The 20,845-nt window shown below is 38.2% G+C and overlaps 1 protein-coding gene across 3 annotated transcripts in view; it reads right to left on the reverse strand.

Moving 5' to 3' along the window:
* Positions 1-20,845, reverse strand: part of LGR5 (leucine rich repeat containing G protein-coupled receptor 5) — a 151,158-nt gene that overhangs the window by 60,851 nt on the left and 69,462 nt on the right. For all 3 annotated transcript variants that reach the window (XM_003259544.3, XM_003259545.3, XM_003259546.3), the window contains exon 3: positions 806-877. In XM_003259544.3, the coding sequence (XP_003259592.2) occupies positions 806-877 (72 nt within the window). The remainder of the gene's footprint in view (positions 1-805; positions 878-20,845) is intronic.

The raw sequence follows: 20,845 nt of genomic DNA on the forward strand, positions 1-20,845 counted from the left end.
CCTATGTGTCTTTTAGGCCACTGAAATGTAATTTTCAATAAGCAGAAATATATCAAAGTTAATAACTTTTATGTCAAAGAAAGAAAATCAAGATTTTTTTTCTGAGATAAACTTTTCCTTGCATTATCTGTTTTATCTACTTAAGTAGATTATCTGTTTTTTCTACACAGAACAAACTAAAAGAAAATTAAACAATGGGCACCAGAAAAAGGAAGTATTCAATAATAATGATTTTTCTGATAAACAAATTAAGAAATTGGACATTAAATAATGAGAAACCTCATATTTACAATTTTCAATGAATTAACAAATAAACAACTGCTCAGTGTATCTGCTACACACTAGGCTTTGCCCTATCTATTCACAGGTGGAACACAAACTTGGTTTTTTTAGCTGATGCTTATTCACTCCCCTTTGAAACCAGTTTGAAGCTGTGGTCTCATTATGTCAGCATCACAGTGATTTATTCACCCTGTCATCAAAATACTTTTGAAGACACGCACCCCAATTTCATAACACAAAGGGAAAGGGAAATACTCTTTTAAAAGTCTGAGTTGATAAGGTAGTTATTTAAAGGCAAAAATTTTAGATATTAAAATTAGAAAAGGAGAGATGAATTTTTTTTCACATACAAAATTAGCCAAGTATGATATGGCTCTATGGTACCAATGAAGTAAACTTGAATTTAGATGAATTATCCCATGGATTTAAATAGTGTATTAGAGACACTCAACTTTTACAAGTTAATTAGCAGCCATTTGACACTAAAATCAGAAATACATCCAACAACACTCAGTTTACTTACAGAACTTTAAGACTGTAAAGGCCAGTGAATGCTCCCTTGGGAATGTACGTCAGCGCGTTTCCCGCAAGACGTCTGTGGGTTTCAATGGAGAGGAGAGAGAGTGAGCATACCTCTTCATGTGGAAGTCATTTAGTTGTTAAAAAAATGCAATACAACTACATTTAAACCACAAATATCAAAAGCAACTGTAAAGAACTTTGTTTTGTTATATTTTGCAAAAAATATCTGTAAATTTCTAATTCAAATGTTGGCAGAAGTGCCTAAAAAGAAATGTAATAAATTACCTACTTTACAATAAACAATTTAATAGCTTATGCCATATGTACATATATATAAAACTGTCCTTTAAACAATTTTTAAGCGAATGCTAACACCATATGATAATTTGCAAAAAATTGTAATGTCAAAATGTGACTGTCACATGAGTCTTACAACTATTCTTTGTAAGCATAAAATAGATTAGATAAACAGAATATTTCTGTTGCAACTGTACCTCAAAATACCCAACTTTCTTACTAAATTTGTCAAATAAGAATGTAAACTAACACAATCAATTTTTTCTAAACTCTACCAGAAAAGGACAGAGTACCTTAATTTAACATGATTTAATAGAGCAATGCTTAAAAAAATTGAAAACAAAGAGAGATTAGTATGAAGGACATTAACATGGGTTATTTAATGGAAAATTCTGACATTATTAACGGGTAAAATTTTAGAAGTTTACTTTATAGTATTTTTCTAAGTAGGAGATAGCCAAGGCGAAAAATTGTGCAAAAGATCAACAAGATGTGGTACCTGACACATGTGATTCAGTATTTTTTTGGCAGCCACATCAAAGCCATAACCTCATATACTAAGGGACAAAATGAAAAATGCAAAAACAGCAATGTGACTCCAAAGAGCACAGTGTTTTGAGGAGCTGATCATATCTTAGACTGGTGAGTAGAACTGGAACTCAATATACCTTTGCCCTTTTTTCTTTTTCTTTTTTAGAGAAGGTTTATTGCCAAGGCTGGCCTTGAACTCCTAGGCTCAAGCAATCCTCCTGCGTCACCCTTCTGAGTAGCTGGAACTACAGGGGTGTGCCATAGTATCCAGCCCCCTGCTTTTTTTGATGGAGATGGGGATTTGGGGATAAGGATTTTGTTGGTCCAATTGACTAGCGCTTATTTCTGAAGGACCTAACAGCCTCAAATGTATACTTTTGATACTATCTTTAAAGGAGAGATAACTCAGTCACAGAGATCCACTGATTGGACTGAAATAAGCCATTTCTTACATAACTTTAAATGTGTGTCCCATTGCCACTTCACATCACTGATAATATACCATAAATGAATATTTAAAGAAATGCTATGCTTATCATATGAATAGAACTTCTGAGTAGTATTTGTGGTATGTGTATTTAAAGCATTATTTACTCAATGCAAATGAAATAAAATTAAAATACAACACACTTTAAAAAATTATGCTTAAAAAAATTAACAACATAAGAAGGTCCTAGGACCTCTCCAAGAAGCTCTGCTTATCTTGTATCTGCAGCACTAACTTGCTTTGTGCTGTTGAATTAGTTAATATTGCTGAGCTTTGCTTTCCCACTGATTACAAGAAATGTTAAGATAAAATGGCTTCTTGGGTCCCTTCCAGATCCAAAACTCCACGGTTTCCCTAACTTGTCTTGTAGTCATTTGTGTTTGTGCCTGTTTTTCCTTCTCTTAACAGATATAATCTTTTAAAAGACTTGGACAGCTACTATACTGTATTCTTCCTATCTATCTCATGGTACCTGAAGAAGTGTTTTTTCAAGTGATAAATAATTTAGTGGCCTGGTCTAAAATTAAGAAAAAAAATAGAGTAGACAAACGGCAGAATGAATTGGCTGAAGTATTGTTTTATAAAAACCTTTGTTTCCAAATATATTTGTGCAAATGGATTGAGGGGAGGAAATTTGTTTCTTCCAGAAAGTTTTGAGAGCTGCTAGCCTAAGCATGGTGTAGGCACTTAATAAATATGTGTTATTAACATGTAATTCAGCATAATATTTGACCAGGGCAAAGGTGTTTTATTTCTTTCTTTCTTATAAAACTGTCTTATCAGAAAACCCTCTTTAGACACTAACTCTGACCTTCCATCTTGTCTCCCCATATTCAGTCTTGACCTACTCCCACCCATTCCCTATTCACTGATGGTCTTTATAAAGACAACTCTGACCATATTACTGCCCTATTTGAAAACTCTCTGTCAGTTTTCATGCCAGGTAAATAGAAATGAAAAGTCCTCAGACTCTTTTCTGAGAATTCCCTGATCCCTAGTGGGTGATAGAACTGAACCAGACTATGAGGTTTGCTTTTTTTAGACATGCCCTCCACATTCCCCCCTCTAGCCCTTTGTTCCACCTAAAATGCTCTCCTTTCACTCCCTGTTTTTCAAAGCAACCTCAGTGCTACCAAAGGACTTCAAAGTAGAGAGATTGCCCATCAGTTTGGAAAGCATTTGGACAGCTCAGTTTCCGATGGTCAGTCTCTCTACTTTGAACTCCTTTGGTAGCACTTCGTGTCTTACTATGGATTTTACAGTCTACCCTGTGTTATAGTGTGTACTTGTTTTATGACACATGAAAGACTGGGAACTCCTCAAACCTGGGTATTCTCTTGGTATCTGTTTAGGGCCTTGAATACTGTCTGAAAGTAGGTTGCCCCAGTAGTGCCTGACTAATCAGTTGAATAGAGACTACTGACTGTCCCCCAGTATCCATTCTCCCCTTGTAGAATAATTCCCCAACCCAGAATTTTAGGAGATTACCTGGCCACCCAGCTGCAGTCTGATTTTCCAGTCTTCCTTGCATCTAAACCTGATTAAGTGACTAAACTCAACTGTGATCAAAAGTGGTATGTGAAACACCTGTGTCACCTCCTTAAAAAGACATGGCTTGTTCTTAATTTCTTCAATTTCCCCTTCCTGCAGAAGTGGTACTGGTGAGACAACATCAACAATTCTGGTTTGGAGAACCTTCCACAGAAGGCAAAACAAGAACAACAAAAAACCAGAAGGAACCCAGGCTCCTGGATGACCCTGTGGAACTGAGCTGTCCCAAAGCCCTGAAGTCTGTTTTGGATGAATAATCGAATCAGGATGGACCCCTGTGGTATCCTCTGAAAGTCAAGGATTGAAGGATTATTTAGCTCTCTGGGCTGGTAAACCTCCACCGCAGGAGAGAAAGGTATGGTATCGTGCTTGCCTAGATATTGGCCCCAATGCATCATGTTTGCAGAGCTGTTTCAATCTACAATATTCTCCGTCTCTCTGCTTTGTTTCCCTTTCGTCTTCCTCTTGTTAGCTTGCAATTGGTGCACCTGAACTATCACAGACATCGCATGTTGCTATTTTCCTAAAAGTCAGTGTAAGTTGGGAAGAAATGTTATTCTTTCAAGCTATCTTTTTTTCTGGTCTTGGCTATGCATATTTTTATTGTGGTAAAATATACATGAAACAATATTTACCATTTTAAACATTTGTATGTGTAGATTCAGAAGCATTTTTTAAATTTTCCTCCCACACTAGCCTGCCTGTCTAGAGATTTTTTTTTATTATACTTTAAGTTCTGGGGTACATGTGCACAATGTGCAGGTTTGTTACATAGGTATACATGTGCTGTGTTGGTTTGCTGCACTCATCAACTCGTTATTTACATTAGGTATTTCTCCTAATGCTATCCCTCCCCCAGTCCCCCATTCCCTGACAGGCCCTGGTGTGTAATGTTCCCCTCCCTATGTCCATCTGTTCTCACTGTTCAACTCCCACTTATGAGTGAGAACATGCGGTGTTTGATTTTCTCTTCTTGTGTTACTTTGCTGAGAATAATGATGTCCAGTTTCATCTACGTCCCTGCAAAGGACAAAAACTCATCCTTTTTTATGGCTGCATAGTATTCCGATTCAGTAGCATTATATATATTCACAATGTTGTCTAACTATCACCATTATCTATGCCCAAATTTTTGATTATCCCCAACAAAATCTCCATACCTGATTAGCAATATCCCTCCATTCCCCTTATTTCCAGCCCCTGGTAATTTCTATTCTACATGCTGTCTCTATGAACTTGCTTTTTCAAGGTATCTCATATTAGTGGAATCACATAATGTTTTCTTTTTGTATCTGACTTATTTCACTAAGCATAATATTTTCAGTGTCCAACCATGTTATATCATATATCAAAATTGCATTCCTTTTTGTGATAGAGTAATATACCATTGTAGGTATATACTGCATTTTATTTATCCCTTCATCTGTTAATTGAAAGTTGTGTTTTTCCATCTTTTGGCTCTTGTGAACAGTGATGCTATGAATAGTAGTGTACAAATATCTGTTCAAGTCCCTGGATTCCATTCCTTTGGGTATATATCTAGTAGCAGAATTCTTGGGTCAAATGGTGGTTCTATGCATAACCATTGGAAAAATGATTACACTTTTATGTATTCCTACTAATAATGCATCAGGGTTATAATTCCTCCACATCTGAAGCTATCTTTTTTATATCCCACAGTATTTATTGAGGGCCTGCTCTGTGCTGGTGCCACTTTATTATTATTTTTTTATATTTATTTATTATTATTATTATTTTGAAACAGGGCCTCACTCTGTTGCCCAGGCTAGAGTGTAGTGGCTCAAGCTTGGCTCACTGCAACCTTGCCTCTCAAGCTCAAGCAATCTTCCTGCCTCAGCCCCACAAGTAGCTGGGACTACAGGCACGTGACACCATGCCTGGCTAATTTTTTTTTTTTTTTTATACTTTAGGTTTTAGGGTACATGTGCACAATGTGCAGGTTTGTTACATATGTATCCATGTGCCATGTTTATTTCCTGCACCCATTAACTCGTCATTTAGCATTAGGTATATCTCCTAATGCTGTCCCTCCCCCCTCCCCCCACCCCACAATAGTCCCTGGAATGTGATGTTCCCCTTCCTGTGTCCATGAGTTCTCATTGTTCAATTCCCACCTATGAGTGAGAACATGCGGTGTTTGGTTTTTTGTCCTTGCGATAGTTTACTGAGAATGATGTTTTCCAGTTTCATCCATGTCCCTACAAAGGACACGAATTCATCATTTTTTATGGCTGCATAGTATTCCATGGTGTATATGTGCCACATTTTCTTAATCCAGTCTATCGTTGTTGGACATTTGGGTTGGTTCCAAGTCTTTGCTATTGTGAATAGTGCCGCAATAAACATACGTGTGCATATGTCTTTATAGCAGAAGAATTTTCAACCCAGAATTTCCTATCCAGCCAAACTAAGCTTCATAAGTGAAGGAGAAATGCCTGGCTAATTTTTTTTTTTTTTTTTTTTTGGTAGAGTCAGGGTTTCACCATGTTGTCCAGGCTGGTCTCAAATTCCTGAACTCAAGCGATTCACTGCCTCAGCCTCCCAAAGTGTTTGGATTACAGGCGTGAGCCACCGTGCCCAGCTTTGTGTTAGTACCACTTTAGGTGACAGTGATACAGCAGTGAATACCAGGATAAAGCCCCTGACCTCATGGAGCTGGTATTCTAATGTGACAAGATAGTCATTAAATAAAAACTCAAGTGAATAATATAACATGAAAAATGCTCTGATAAAAGCACAATCAAGGCAAAGGGATTGAGAGCAACGGGTGGTGGTTGTGGCAGTGACGGGCTATTATTTCAGATAAGATGGTCAGAAAAATCTCTCTGCTGTGTAGGCATTTCAGCAGACGCCTGCACCATGCAGGTATTGATATAAAGACAACGGTAGAACAAAATTCCTGAGGTAGAGTGTGCCTGGTGTGGTCCAGAAGCTGCAAGGAGGTGAGCATGGCTGGAGTGGAATAACAGGAGGAGGATGGCAGGAGGTAAGGTTGGAGAGGTGTCCAGGCCCATCCCATAAAGGTCTTTGGAAGGACTTCAGATCAGAGGGTAATGTGATCAGATCTGTGTTTTAGAAATGTCCTTCTGATGGGACCCTTTTGTTATATATTTATTTAACTTTTAAGTCCGGGGTACATATGCAGATTTGTTATATAGGTAAACTTGTGTCATGGGGGTTTGTTGTACAGATTATTTCATCACCCAGGTATCAAGCCTAGTACCCATTAGTTATTTTTCCTGATCCTTTGCCTCCTCCCATCCTCTGACAGGCCCCAGTGTGTGTTGTTTCTCTCTATGTGTCCATGTGTTCTCATCATTTAGCTCCCACTTATAAGACTATGTGGTACTGGGTTTTCTGTTCCTGTGTTAGTTCACTAAGGATAATGGCCTCCATCCAGCTCCATCTATGTTTCTGCAAAGGACAAGATCTTGTTCTTTTTTATGGCTGTATAATATTCCATGGTGTATATGTACCACATTTTCTTTATCCAGTCTACCTCTGATGGGGATTTAGGTTGATTTCCTGTCTTTGGTATTGTGAATAGTGCTGCAATGAGCATATGCATTCATGTGTCTTTATAATAGAATGATTTATATTCCTTTGGGTATATACCCAGTAATGTATTGCTGGGTCGAATGGTAGTTCTGTTTTTAGGTCTTTGAGGAGTAGCCACACTGTCTTCACTATGGTTGCGCTAATTTTCACTCCCACCAACTGTGTATAAGCATTCCTTTGGCTCCACGATCTTGCCAGCATCTGTTATGTTTTGACTTTTTAATTATAAGCATTCTGACTGGTGTGAGATGGTATCTCATTGTGGTTTTGATTTGCATTTCTCTAATGATCAGTAATGCTGAGCTTTTTTTTTCATATACTTGTTGGCTGCATGTATGTCTTCTTTTGAAAAGTGTCTGTTTGCCCACTTTTTAATTTTTTGGTTTTTTTTCTCGTAAATTTGTTTAAGTTTCTTATAGATGCTGGATATTTGATCTTTGTTAGATGCATAGTTTGCCAAAATTTTCAATGGGACCCTTTTAAAGGGGAGAATAGACCAGGGGGTCAAGAGTGGAAGCACAGGAGGGACTGAAGTCTTCAGATGGGAGATGGTGGGATAGTGTAGCAGTGGCAGAGGTGGCATGAAGTGGTGGGATTTGGTGTGGAAGAAAAGTCCAACCTGATGAGCCACTAGGGTCGAGGTGGAATGTAGGCAGTCAAAGAGGAGCAATGTTTTATACTTACGGTTACATTATGTATAATCCACATGCATTTGATTAGTTATCCAAAATGCGATGTATAATCCTAAAGCAAATGAAATGGGCATGATGTGATACAAAAAAGTTGCTTTTCGAATTAAGACAGATTCAGGTTTGGTTGACCATGATAGACAGCTTAATTGATCAGACTCAACTGACTCATAGCTGTTATTTTGATCAAAATGTCCCTAACTATACTGGTCACAGTCAGGACTTCAACAGTGCATTTGTGAGCTCTAAAACATAGCCATCAACTAGGTGTTTATCAGCTCTCACTGCTGTGACAGTATCATCAAGTAGCTGGACGGTTTTTGAAACAGTGACTTTGGAAATGAAAAGGAGAAATTAAAAACTTTATTTTTTTAAATTAGTTTAAATTATTGTTAGGATGAATGCCTTTCTGTTACATTTCCTGAAACTCACTTCACACAAATTGGTTTTCTTTTTTGGGCAGGGACTTTCAGTCCCCTGAGTCTGTATTCAGAACTAACCTGTGGAACCACTGACCTGTGTTATCAGGGCAGTCTGTCTTAAAGCAAAGGAATTTATGATCTGCTATTGGCTGTTTGCTGGGCTAGTGGCAGATCTATCTCATCAACAAAAACAGCAATTTAAGGAAATCATTCCCTTTTTATTTCTTTACCATGTGGGGTGGCTTTAGTACTTTTAAAACCAAAATGCATACAAACATAGGGATAAAACAGGCTTTCAAATGTGTTCACAATACACAAATAGTAAGAAACACACACACCTTTGTTGTGATGATTTGAACTACAACAGTTTGCTAAGCAACTATTTTCCAACCCTAGAGAGCAACATAACATTTGGTCAGAAGTTTTTTTTTAACGCTGTTTCTAAAATTATCATTTCATGGCAATGTCTCTTTCATCATCTTCACATCTGTAATAAGATACAACTCGATTAAAAAAACTTGTCTTTCTAATAAAATATTTAAAAAAGTTTTTATCCCTTAAATAATTGCTCCAAATGTAACTCACATTGTCCCACCATTGTTAGTTTTACCGACTTAATTGCTATTAAAAGAAAAAACCCATTAAGTTACAACAGACAATAGACACATTCCTATTTCGATAAATCAAACAGGTAGATGTTTCCGTGCTGTAAAAACCACCTACAGTATTTTGGAGAATGTACAATTTTCTTTGAATTGTTAAAGTAATTTGAATCTTTAAAGTAATATAAAAGATTTTATTTTATATTTTGTAGCTTCCTTTTTAAAATGGAGGGATGACAGCAAAGCAATTGTATATGGGTCTAATTTTTCCTCTCTAGACATAGGGAGAGGTATGTGTACAAGATCTGGGGAGTACTGAGGATGGAAAGGGGCATTTGACCTTGCATTTGAGACCCTTGGGAAATTATTGTGCAGGCAACCATGGTCCGACATGGGTCCACTTGGCTGAGTAGCATTTTCAGAGTTAAGTGAGAGGGCCTGGCTAGATCTACCAGGCCTCCTGGGTCAGTTCTTGCACAAATTTCTTCTTGACTTCTAATTTAGTTATTTTTTTCTTTCCCTTTTTGATTTTCTTTCTTCTCACCATTAACTTGCTGTGAGACAACACAAGTTACTTAACTTCCCTGGGCCTCATTTCCCTTAAATTAAAAGAAATGAAAGGGTTCTTTCATGAAGGTCTTTTTCTACCCTCGAATTTTTAAAAAAATTACACTTGCATTTCCTACTGTTATTTTTTCCTCCCTCATTCTCCTTTCCCTCCCTTTTTCTTCTTGTTTATTGTAAGATTATTATAACATGTCGTTAACATTGTAAAAAGCACTCTCCCATAATTTATATCATAGAGGTAGGTCAGGGATTATTGTTGTCCACATTTTGTAGGTGAAGACACCAAAGCTCCAAAAGGTTTTATGGAAAGTGAAAAACATTGTTGCTTTCCTTATTTATTTAAATGTAGTCTAGTCTTCCTATGGAGCATGGAAACTATGTAATAGCAGTGCTACTTAAATAATTGGAGTAGAATGAACTTGAACATGATAATTCTTGTGATTTAAAAGAAAACATTTCATCAGTCTACTTAGTAAATTCATGCTGGCTCCTAGAAATTGCCGCTTTATTTTCCAACTTTTACAAAGCACACGAGAGTGAGAGGGCATACAGTCTATAAATGTTAAATTAATTTCTTCTAGAAATTTGATGAGGGCTATCAGGCGTAATGGTAATAGTTTTCCCTCATTTTCCATTCTAAAAATCTGGATGATACTTGCCTATTTCCAGTATTCTGGTACTGTTTTCCTTCTCTGTGATTTTCCAATATTGATTTCAGCAGTTCTGTGACTATTTCTGAATTTTCCCACTCTTTGGAGTTGTAATTTACCTGAACAATTAACTGTTGTGAAACTATCATTTAAATGTAAAATTTCTGGAAAGTCTTTTATTCTTTTATAAAGTATCAAAATATTCTCATTTGGAAAAATATTGTCCTAAATAAAGTTAGCCAAAACTATGATAATATAATTAGTGACTCTCAAAAGATACATAAGTGATGAAACCAGTATAATAATAGTCTATTAAAATTGATATTCATGATTCAATTCAATTAATTAATTTGCTTTTGTTGCTTTTAGGGCCAACTACATTTATAGGTTTGGCTTTGGTTTATCCATACAGGAGCCAAGTATCTGAGTCATATGAAGAATTAGAAATATGATGAAACTTACAGTAAGATGTAATTTGCCTCAACTTGCAGCAACGCATGACAGCAGCAATTGACTAAGCCCACCATGGTAGGTTTTCTTTTACAAGGTGCCCCTGCTGGTCAGATGGGACCAGATACATAAGAGCTTAACCTTCTTGTGTTCATCTTTGGTAAGATTTGCGGAAGCCAATTTAGTGCCTTGGATACAAGAATCATGACATTTCATCAACGAATTTTCTTCCCATTTGAGAAAAAATGTCTTTCCTAATACTCCTTGAAAAATTGCAATTTTCAAAAACTGTATCCACCCCCTTCCATTGTTCTAGCCAATGCCTCAAGTGATGCCGTCATTGTGTTAAGCATATCCAATTTGTCAAATCCAACCAAAAAGCTTCCTTTCTTGAACTGTGTATTCATGAGCTGTGCATTTTGCTTTCATTATTTGATATAATAAAAACATTCAGATTTCAAGGTTCAAGGGCTAAGAATTGCTAAGGACTAAGACCACTGGACTGAGTAAATGAACTCTTTCAAGTCAATAAGGAGATACTTTAATGTGCATAGGGCCCTGTGGTTTCTTTTTTTCTTTCTTTCTTTTTTTGAGACGGAGTCTTGCTCTTTCGCCCAGGCTGGAGTGCAGTGGCCCAATCTCGGCTCACTGCAAGCTCCGCCTGCCGGGTTCACGCCATTCTCCTGCTTCAGCCTCCCGAGTAGTTGGGACTACAGGCGCCCGCCACCACGCCCGGCTAATTTTTTTTTTTTTTTTTGAGACGGAGTCTTGCTCTGTCACCCAGGCTGGAGTGCAGTGGCGCGATCTCAGCTCACTGCAGGCTCCGCCCCCCGGGGTTCACGCCATTCTCCTGCCTCAGCCTCCCGAGTAGCTGGGACTACAGGCGCCCACCACCACGCCTGGCTAATTTTTTTTGTATTTTTAGTAGAGACGGGGTTTCACTGTGTTAGCCAGGATGGTCTCAATCTCCTGACCTCGTGATCCGCCCGCCTCGGCCTCCCAAAGTGCTGGGATTACAGGCGTGAGCCACCTTACCTGGCTAATTTTTTATGTTTTTAGTAGATACGGGTTTTCACTATGTTAGCCAGGATGGTCTCGATCTCCTGACCTCGTGATCCACCCACCTAGGCCTCCCAAAGTGCTGGAATTACAAGCGTGAGCCACCGCACCCTGCCCCTGTGGTTTCTTTAACCAGACTAAGGAAGTTCAACTTGAATTCCTTTATGAATCTTCCTTAACCGTCTCAGTTAACAGCTCTCCTATAAGATACATTCTATACAATGTAGCCTATAATGGTTGATTTTCTACCCTCTACTCTTTCTTTTAAAGGTGTTTTTTTGTTTGTTTGTTTTTGTTGTTGTTTTTTCAGATCTTGGGCTTAAGTGATTCTCCCAACTCAGCCTCTCTAGTAGCTGGGACCACAGGTATGCACCACTGTGCCTAGCTCATTTTGTACCCTTTTATAAGTAGTCTAATTATAGACTCCTAAGCTCAAGAGTCTTATTGCATGCACAGAGGATGGAGCTCAACTGATATTTATTGATCGTTTGATCTTGTTTCCAAAGGCAGCTGGCCATACTGCCTCAGTTGCTTCAGATCTGGCATAACTATTCCAAGATAGCTAGTCATAAAACCAGACTAGAAACAGCTGAGGAATATTCCTTCTTTGTTACATATCAAACTTAAATTCAGCAATTTCTTAGAGCACTTTCAGTATGCCACATATAGTGCTTTTGGGCATACAAATAGTAGCTACCATTTATCAAACAGTTCATAAATGCTAGGGCACAATATTCAGTACTTTATGAGCATGGTGCTATTTGTTTATAACAATCACATTCAACAATTGGCATCATCTCCATTTACAGATGGCAGAATGGGCCAAAGGGAGGTTATTTGCTCACACTATGTAGAAAAGTTCACAGAAGAAAGTTTGGTTCAAATATACCATTTTGACCCCAAATTGGGGGTTTTTAATTATTACTCTGGTTAAAGGAAGGTTGGTCTGAAGCTTAGGTTGGTCAGGAGCAACCTGACCTAAAACAGGAAAATGCAGGGACACAATGGCTGTATCACTAGAATCATTGGCTATCAGAAAACCATTGCCCATTGCTTTTTATTTAAACTCCTCTCACTGCCTTTCAGACTCAGCACAATCTTACTACTCTTACCACTATGACTGGTCATCTGTTCTTCCTTTTGCTAGGCTCTCTTTTAGTCTTCATCTTCCAACCATAGATGTTCCTCGAGTTTCTGTCCTCACACCTTTTCTTTTTTTCTGCTCTGCTTAGTGGTACTCAAATTTTAGTGTGCATTGCCATAAAAATTCAGATCCCCAAGGCCCCAATCCTGACCCAGGGAACCAGACATTCTGGGAGAAGGACTTGGAAATCTGCATTTTTAATAAGCAGCTCCATTGATTTTATTATAGATTGAAAAACTACACTTGGAAACACAGAGCCTCTCTCAAGTTTCTCTCTCAAGGTTCTCATCCACCCAGCACCTTCAACCATCATCTCTTTGTAAACCACTCTCCAATCATTATCTCTAGAACAGACCCATCATGCTTCACACTTACATTCCAACAATGTTACTGACATTCCCATTTAGATGTCCTGCTGCCCCCTTACACTTAGTATATCCAGAACTGGGCATCCTCTTGCCTCCAAAATCAGTTCTTCCCTTGAATTCCCTGTTTTTGTCCCTCACCAGGCTCCTGACACCTGATTTCATAACCCTATTCAGAGTCACCTCTCATCTTTAGACCTCCCCTTTAGACCCTATGTTCAACCAACTGATGAGTCCCTGACCGTCTTCATCTGTTGGGGTGCTTTCATATATTCCAGTGGTTCTCAGCCCACCTGTACAGCTTTGAAATAAAAGATGTCTGGGTTCCCACTGAGACCCATTAAATCGGAATCTCTAGGGATAACCCTGGTCATTAGTAGCTTTAAAAAGTGTGGTAGGCGATTCTAATGCATATTCAAGGATGGGAAACTTTGAAGTAGTTCTCTCTGTTTAATATTTATAAGATCACCTGAAGACCTTCATGGTCTCCATCCCCAGAAACAATGATTAATTCATTAATTGTTGAGAGAATTAGGACTGGTGATTTGTTAATGGATTTGAACAGGTACCCAGGCTAGGCGCGGTGGCTCACGCATGTAATCCCAGCAGTTTGGGAGGTCAAGGCAGGCGGATCCTTGAGGTCAGGAGTTCGAGACCAGCCTGGCCAACATGGTGAAACCCCCATCTCTAATAAAACACAAAAATTAGCTGGGCATGATGGCGGGTGCCTGTAATCCCAGCTACTTGGGAGACTAAGGCAAGAGAATTGCTTGAATCCAGGAGGTGGAAGTAGCAATGAACTGACATCGTGCCACTGCACTGCAGCCTGGGTGACAGAGTGAGACTCTGTCTAAAAAACAAATAAACAAACAAAACAAACAAACCAAAAATGAGTTATCCAAATGAGACAATGAGAATCTGAACTAGGTGGTGACAAAATAGAGTGAACAAACAGGAAAGACAAGGTGGAATTATGAGCTTTAAGACTTGAAAACTGGCTGAATATAGGAGGTAAGAGAAGAAAATGACAGGGCAGGCACAAGTCTGGATAATAAGAACACTAGTGGCAAGCAGGCAAGGTAGGAGAAAATGCTTGTGGGAGGCTGGGCAGGTGACACATGAATGAATCAGGTTCTGCACATGTTGAGTTTTGAAGTATTGATGGATAGTTGGTGGAGGTGTCACTTAAGTAGTTGGGGATTTTCAAAACGTGGTAGCTAAACTAGTAGTATCGACATCACCTGGAAGTGGCTTATAAATGCAAATTCTTGACTTTCTCCTCCCAATCCCCGGCCTGCTGAAATTCTGTGATGCGGCCCAGAGATGTGTGGTTTTACAAGCACTACAGGTGATCCTGATGTTACTAGATTTCGAGAACCACTAGCCTAGAGTAGTGGTCCTCAAGCTTTACCATGCATCAGAATCACCTGGAGAGCTTCTTAAAGACAGTTTTCTGAGTTTAACCCCCAGAGTTCCTGATTTACCAGGTTGGGGTGGGGGCACATGAATTTGTATTTCTCAAAAGCCAACTCATATACAGAACAAGTTTAGATAAAGAATAAATAACAAGGTGGTGCCAGTGCACCACTGTCCAGGGACAATATATTGAGAACTGTTGGTCTAGCAATCAAAGGCAAAAGAGATCTGGTCTGGAAACATAGATTTGGGAAACTCTATATGAGTTTCTTGCCCAGACACCTATCGTAGCCTCCTACTGGGTCCTTCAGCTTCCATAATTCCCCAATCTATTTTGCATGCAGAAATCAGAGAAATCTTTTAGGTTTATAAATCCTATTGGTTCACTAGCTGCACAATCCTCCAATGGCTTCCCATTGCTCTTATTTGAATTCCATACATGGCTTAACTGGCCCTGCACCATCTGGTCTTTTCCTTTCTCTCCAACTACATCCACATCACTTCCCTCTCTCTTACTCTGCTCCAGCCATACTGATTTTTTTTGCAGATCCACAAACACATCACGTTCTTCCCACCTAAGGCCTCTGCTCACACTGTTCTCCTGCTTGAAATACTGTATCCCAGCTCCAGGCTCCCAATCCCTCCTCCACCTTCTCATCAGTTTGGACATCACCTTCTTAGAGAGACCTTCCCTCCTTCTCACCCCTTGTTATTTATTCCTTATCTATACCATGTTTGTGTTATTCACTGCTCTTGTCACAATTAGTAAATATCATATGCAGTTGTGTCCTTGCTTATTATCTGTCTCCTCCACTCAATTGACAACTTCCTGAGGGCAGGGGCTTGCTGAATGAATGAATGAAACAAACACAGCAAGTCCTATTTGCTCTTATGTTCTCAGTGGCTTCATAAATATGTGAATGGAGAAAGTAAAGTATAGAGAAAGGAGACAATAAAGTTAAGTGGAAATATATGAGGGATGTCTACATTTTATAGGGGATGGGGGAGAATGGAATGCTAAGGAGAAAAAGGCAGAGATAAGGCACTTTCAAAACAGTGGCTTAATTGTCATAACAAAAGATATACACCACAAACATATGTGTGTGTGTATATATATATATATATATATATACAATGACAGATATCTAAATGTCTATATCTAGCTGGATGGATAGTCATTTGGAAGACTACCCATACAAAATAACTGCTGTGAAATAACACTTGAGTTTCAAGGAGGCAGTGTTTATTATAATCAATGGTCAGATCTATGAAGACAGGAGACGATCACTGTGAGAAGGCCAAGGGGCCTGAAGATTATTCATGGGCATGAAGGTGTTTTCATTTTACGAACACAACTCAATATGTGGATTATAGTTTACCAAAGTTATTTGATCATTGTTTCATTTGATCCTCAGGAAAAAAAAAATCTCAAAAGACAGGCAGGACAGCTATATAGATGCTATTTTCAGTAACATGCTGGGGAAGTAGAAGTAACCAGCCTAGATTATGCTTTCAGGAAGTTTAGTGATCTCTCTTTACAAATTTCATCTGTAATAATAGATATCTACTATTTATATAGAAATTCTTCATGTCCAACCATAATATGAGCAAACAGTTCCAGGGAACAATAGTAACTTAAAAACAGACCTCCCTAGAGCTTCTCATGTTTCTTTTCTAAATCGAGTATTTGATTCCAATAGCACTAGAATCTGGGAAGGTTTTTAAATGCTACTTGGAAATAAAGGCCTTTAACTTGGATAATTTTAAATGGTAACAATTCATTCCCCCCTCCTTATTTAGTCAGACTACCAAGCTAAGTTTAATGTACCTTGTAGATGCCAGCAATAGTCACCATCTGCTATTAGCTCCCAACATCTCTACTATACTCTGATGGACCAAATGTAGGATCTTTTATTTGTCCACATAGCAAGTGTTAACGGAAGTTCCTAGAACTGAGTAAATAGAAGGAGGGAGAGATACCATTGGAGGGAAATGCAATTATTTCTCAGGTTATTAAAATAGTAAAGAACTATCTGCAATCGTTGCCTATGTCCATTAAAGCTCAGAATTGGAAACAGTTTTTCAAGTCCAGGATCCCTGAGATTCCTGCAAAATCAGGCTCATGAAAAAAGAAAAGAGGGGGTTAAAATCTTTTTGAAGGTGTTTTCATTTTACTAATACAACTCTATATGCAGAATATAGTTTACCAGCGTTCTTCCATCAACCTTTCATTTGATTCTTGGAAACACCTTAAAAGGCAGGCAGCACCATTCTCCTCTGAGGCCTAGTGAGCATTAAGTGGATTATCAGCTAGTAAGTGGCAGAGCCAGGATGGGAATCCTGGGCTTCTGGATCTAGATTCTGCGCTCTTCTTTCTATACAGCACAGCTTCCCTAATTTAGACCTGCTTTTCTTTCTTTTTTGCAAAAGAAAAAGACTCCCCTTCTCTATGCACAGGCACATTGCCACCAGAAGGACAATTGGCCTCTGCATATCTGGTCACCTTGTAGAGTCACAAAAACAAAACAAAGCAAAACAAAACTAAACAAATAAAAAACAAGACTGAAATGTGTCAAAAACTTGCGGCATAGTTAGTAAGTGTTCTAGAATGTCAGGGAGGAGAGAGGAAGACAATTTTCTGTAATAGCTGTTCTTCTTAAATACTTTCTGTAACTCACCATTCAATCAAGAGTTACAATGCTTTTTTTTTTTGAGACTGAGTCTCACTCTGTCACCAGGCTGGAGTGCAGTGGCACCATCTTGGCTCACTGCAATCTCTGTCTCCCAGGTTCAAGCGATTCTCCTGCCTCAGCCTCCTGAGTAGCTGGAACTACAGGCACGCGCCAGAACACCCAGCTAATTTTTGTATTTTTAGTAGAGATGGGGTTTCACCATATTGGCCAGGATGGTCTCGATCTCTTGACCTCATGATCCACCCACCTTGGCTTCCCAAAGTGCTGGGATTACAGGTGTGAGCCCCTGCGCCCGGCTGAGTTACCCGCTTTTTAAAACATTAAGTCAGTGGATATCTCTAGCACTTTATTGATTCTTACAGGATTTTGAACTATGACACCTTTGCTAAGGCTTAGCCATGGATGAGAGATGAACCATGGCCATCTACACAGTTTATAACATAGTTAAAGGAATTAAATGAGAGAAATGATATATCAGGTAATTAGAGCTAAGGGGAAGAGTGATAATGTGGCTTTATTAATAGTGATTTTTTTTTTTTTGAGACAGAGTCTGGCTCTGTCACCAGACTGGAGTGCAATGGTCCAATCTCGACTCACTGCAACCTCCGCCTCCTGGGTTCAAGTGATTCCCTTGCCTCAGCCTCCCGAGTAGCTGGGACTACAGGTGCCCACCACTACTCCCAGCAAATTTTTTTTTTGTATTTTAGTAGAGACGGGTTTCACCATGTTGGCCAGGATGGTCTCGATCTCCTGACCTCGTGATCTGCCCGCCTTGGCCTCCCAAAGTGCTGGGATTACAGGCGTGAACCATCTCACCCAGCTGATAGTGATTTTTAAAGACTGAGTTTTATGGTGGGAGGTTTCTTAATATTATTGATAGTATCAGTGGCAGTTTCCTATTTAATGTATAAAGAGATAAAGCACAAAAATGAGCTGAATAAGCTGAATGAAAGACTTAACACTTTCATACAGTGTCCTGTCATAACACACACACACACACACACAAACAGAGAGAGAGAGAGAGAGAGAGAAAGAGAGAGTTAACATCTCTAGCTGTATGGGTGGTCATTTATTAGTTCAAGTAAAATATATACTACATAAACATGGTGCTTAAGTATATGTACTTACATGTAAAAAATATTATCTAAGACTATTTTGGACCTATTGAACAATGCTAGATTGGTGAAATTCTACACCTGAAAGTTCTGATGATACTTTTCTCATAGATAGTATATAATAGTCATAGATTAATAACCTGAATATCCAATCTCTTCCTCCTGGGAAGACAGCTCTTCATTGCTTTCTTTCGCATTCCCAGACACATGCACAGACACGGACACATATATACACACTGATCATTACACAGCTCAGTTTATAGAGCATTTAAAAGTGTTCAACTATGCAAACTACTGTGAAATCACAGTGCTAGGTGCCATTGGAGAAAAGAAAAGTGCAAACAAACCATGCACAATTCCAACCCTCCCTCCACTCTCCGAGCATGGCTTTGAAAGTCATTTTGAAACTTAGCTTTGACCTAGGTTTGGATCTTGGCTCTGATACATACCAACTCCATTATGTTGGATAAGTTCCTTATTTTCTCTGTATTTAAGTTTTCTTATCTGTTAACTGGGAATAATAATATCTATCTTTATGGGGTTGTTATAATTCACTGAAATGATGTGTGTAAAGCACTTTCAACAGTGATTGGCACAGAGTAAGCTATTATTGTTGTTACTACACTTATATTATTATTTTTGAAGACTGTATAGCCTAAAAGAGAATATAGACTTAAGCATATGTCTAACAGAAGCAATCAACAGCATAAAAAAATGTTCTGTTAAAGGGATCTTTTTCAAACAAAAAAAATAGAACCTCCCCAAACCCCTAAATTTAGCTTTGGGAACAAAGGAATAAACCAAGAAGAGTTGATCATTTTTTCCAGGTTTTATAAATACTAACTTCTTTTGCCGCTAAATGAATAATGATGTCTTTAAGACATCGGTTAGGTGCAGCACAGAATTATATATGGAAAAGCAGTCTTGATTTTAAATTCAGCAAGTCAGCCAGCTTAGCAGAAAGAATTCCAGAACAGAATGAAGCAATGGAATGAATAGTCTTTAAAGGGTCTCCTCTATTTCTGAAATTTTGTGATTCTATGGTCAAGATACTTGATGAAGTTTCCAGAGAGATAAAAATAAGACAAGGCAGAAAAGTATTAATAGTAGCATTTTCAAATGGTAGTTCTCTCCGCAAACACCATTTCTTTTTTTGTGATTTTTTTTCAACTATCTTTAAAAACTGGCCTTGGAACAGAATTAATATTCACCTCATGAAGAAAGAGGAGTTATTTTGAATGAGTTGGGTCACTGAGGGAGGAAATCTATTAAACAAAGTCCTTGGGGAAGTGAATTATTTATTGATTCAGCTTGTGGTCTAAAGTTGAGGTGTGTGTTGAGGGAAAAGGGAAGCATTTTGCCATGGGATATTATAAGGGAATTAAAGGGAAAAGGATAGGAAGGGCATACCTTAGAAATATGGGGGTAAACAGGGCTATCTATTCTATATTAATTGTGGCAGTATAGGGAGAACAAGACGGATGTAATTTTTTTAAAATTCTGCTGTTTGAAAATTATTTAAAATAACCTTTAAAAATGTTGACTAATGTCAATCAAAATCTGTTACTTTTTTCTTAGGGAGTTAACATGTGTAAGAAACTCCTTTTACATATTTTGCTTTCTCATTAGTTCATTCATTAAACATTTACAGATTATTTATTATGTACCAGCCATGACTAAGACAGACATTGTTCCAGCTCCTATGAAGGTTAAATCCTAGCAATGGAAATGTCCTGAGACAAAAGAGAAGATGGAAAAAAAAGGCCTGGGACCTAGAGTGAAAATCCATTCCATGAATGATAACACCTTCTATACAATCTAGAAATCTAAGATTCCCTACCATAACCCTTGATATCAATTTGATCACATGCAACTGATTTCAGTAGTAAAACAATAGCATTTCATAAAATATAATGCCATCAAAAATAAATATAGATAAAACTCCAGAGGGAAGAAATTTCAAAATGTTATCCTCTTATTCTCTTGAGAAAATGAGCAACGTAGTGTAATTTGGTTATGAGGAAACATTCTTTCCACCTCCCATGGTGGATTCTGTGGTGCATTAACAATTTAAATTACTCCCCAGATTGGACTCTGACTTCAGGATTTATAAAGAAAATATTTTCAAAAGAGGTCATTACCTAAACAATTCCTTTAATCAACAGTCAGAGGACTGACTCAACTGATGGTGCCAAACGTTCTACACTAGGGCTATGATGGGTTATCACTTCCTTATCCCCATCATTCAAAAGCGTAAGAGGATCAAATGAATTTTTAAATGCAGATTTTTGATTTATACAGTTCTTTTTCATCTTCTGAAAAGTGGTTACTAGACTTAATCAAAATTCCTCTGTGTATCATTAACTAATTTTAGCTTCCTCATTTTTTAGTTTTTATTTTTAGTATTTGGAAGAGCCCAGTTTT

This window comes from Nomascus leucogenys, chromosome 10 (assembly GCF_006542625.1).
Source record: "Nomascus leucogenys isolate Asia chromosome 10, Asia_NLE_v1, whole genome shotgun sequence".
NCBI lineage: Eukaryota > Metazoa > Chordata > Mammalia > Primates > Hylobatidae > Nomascus > Nomascus leucogenys.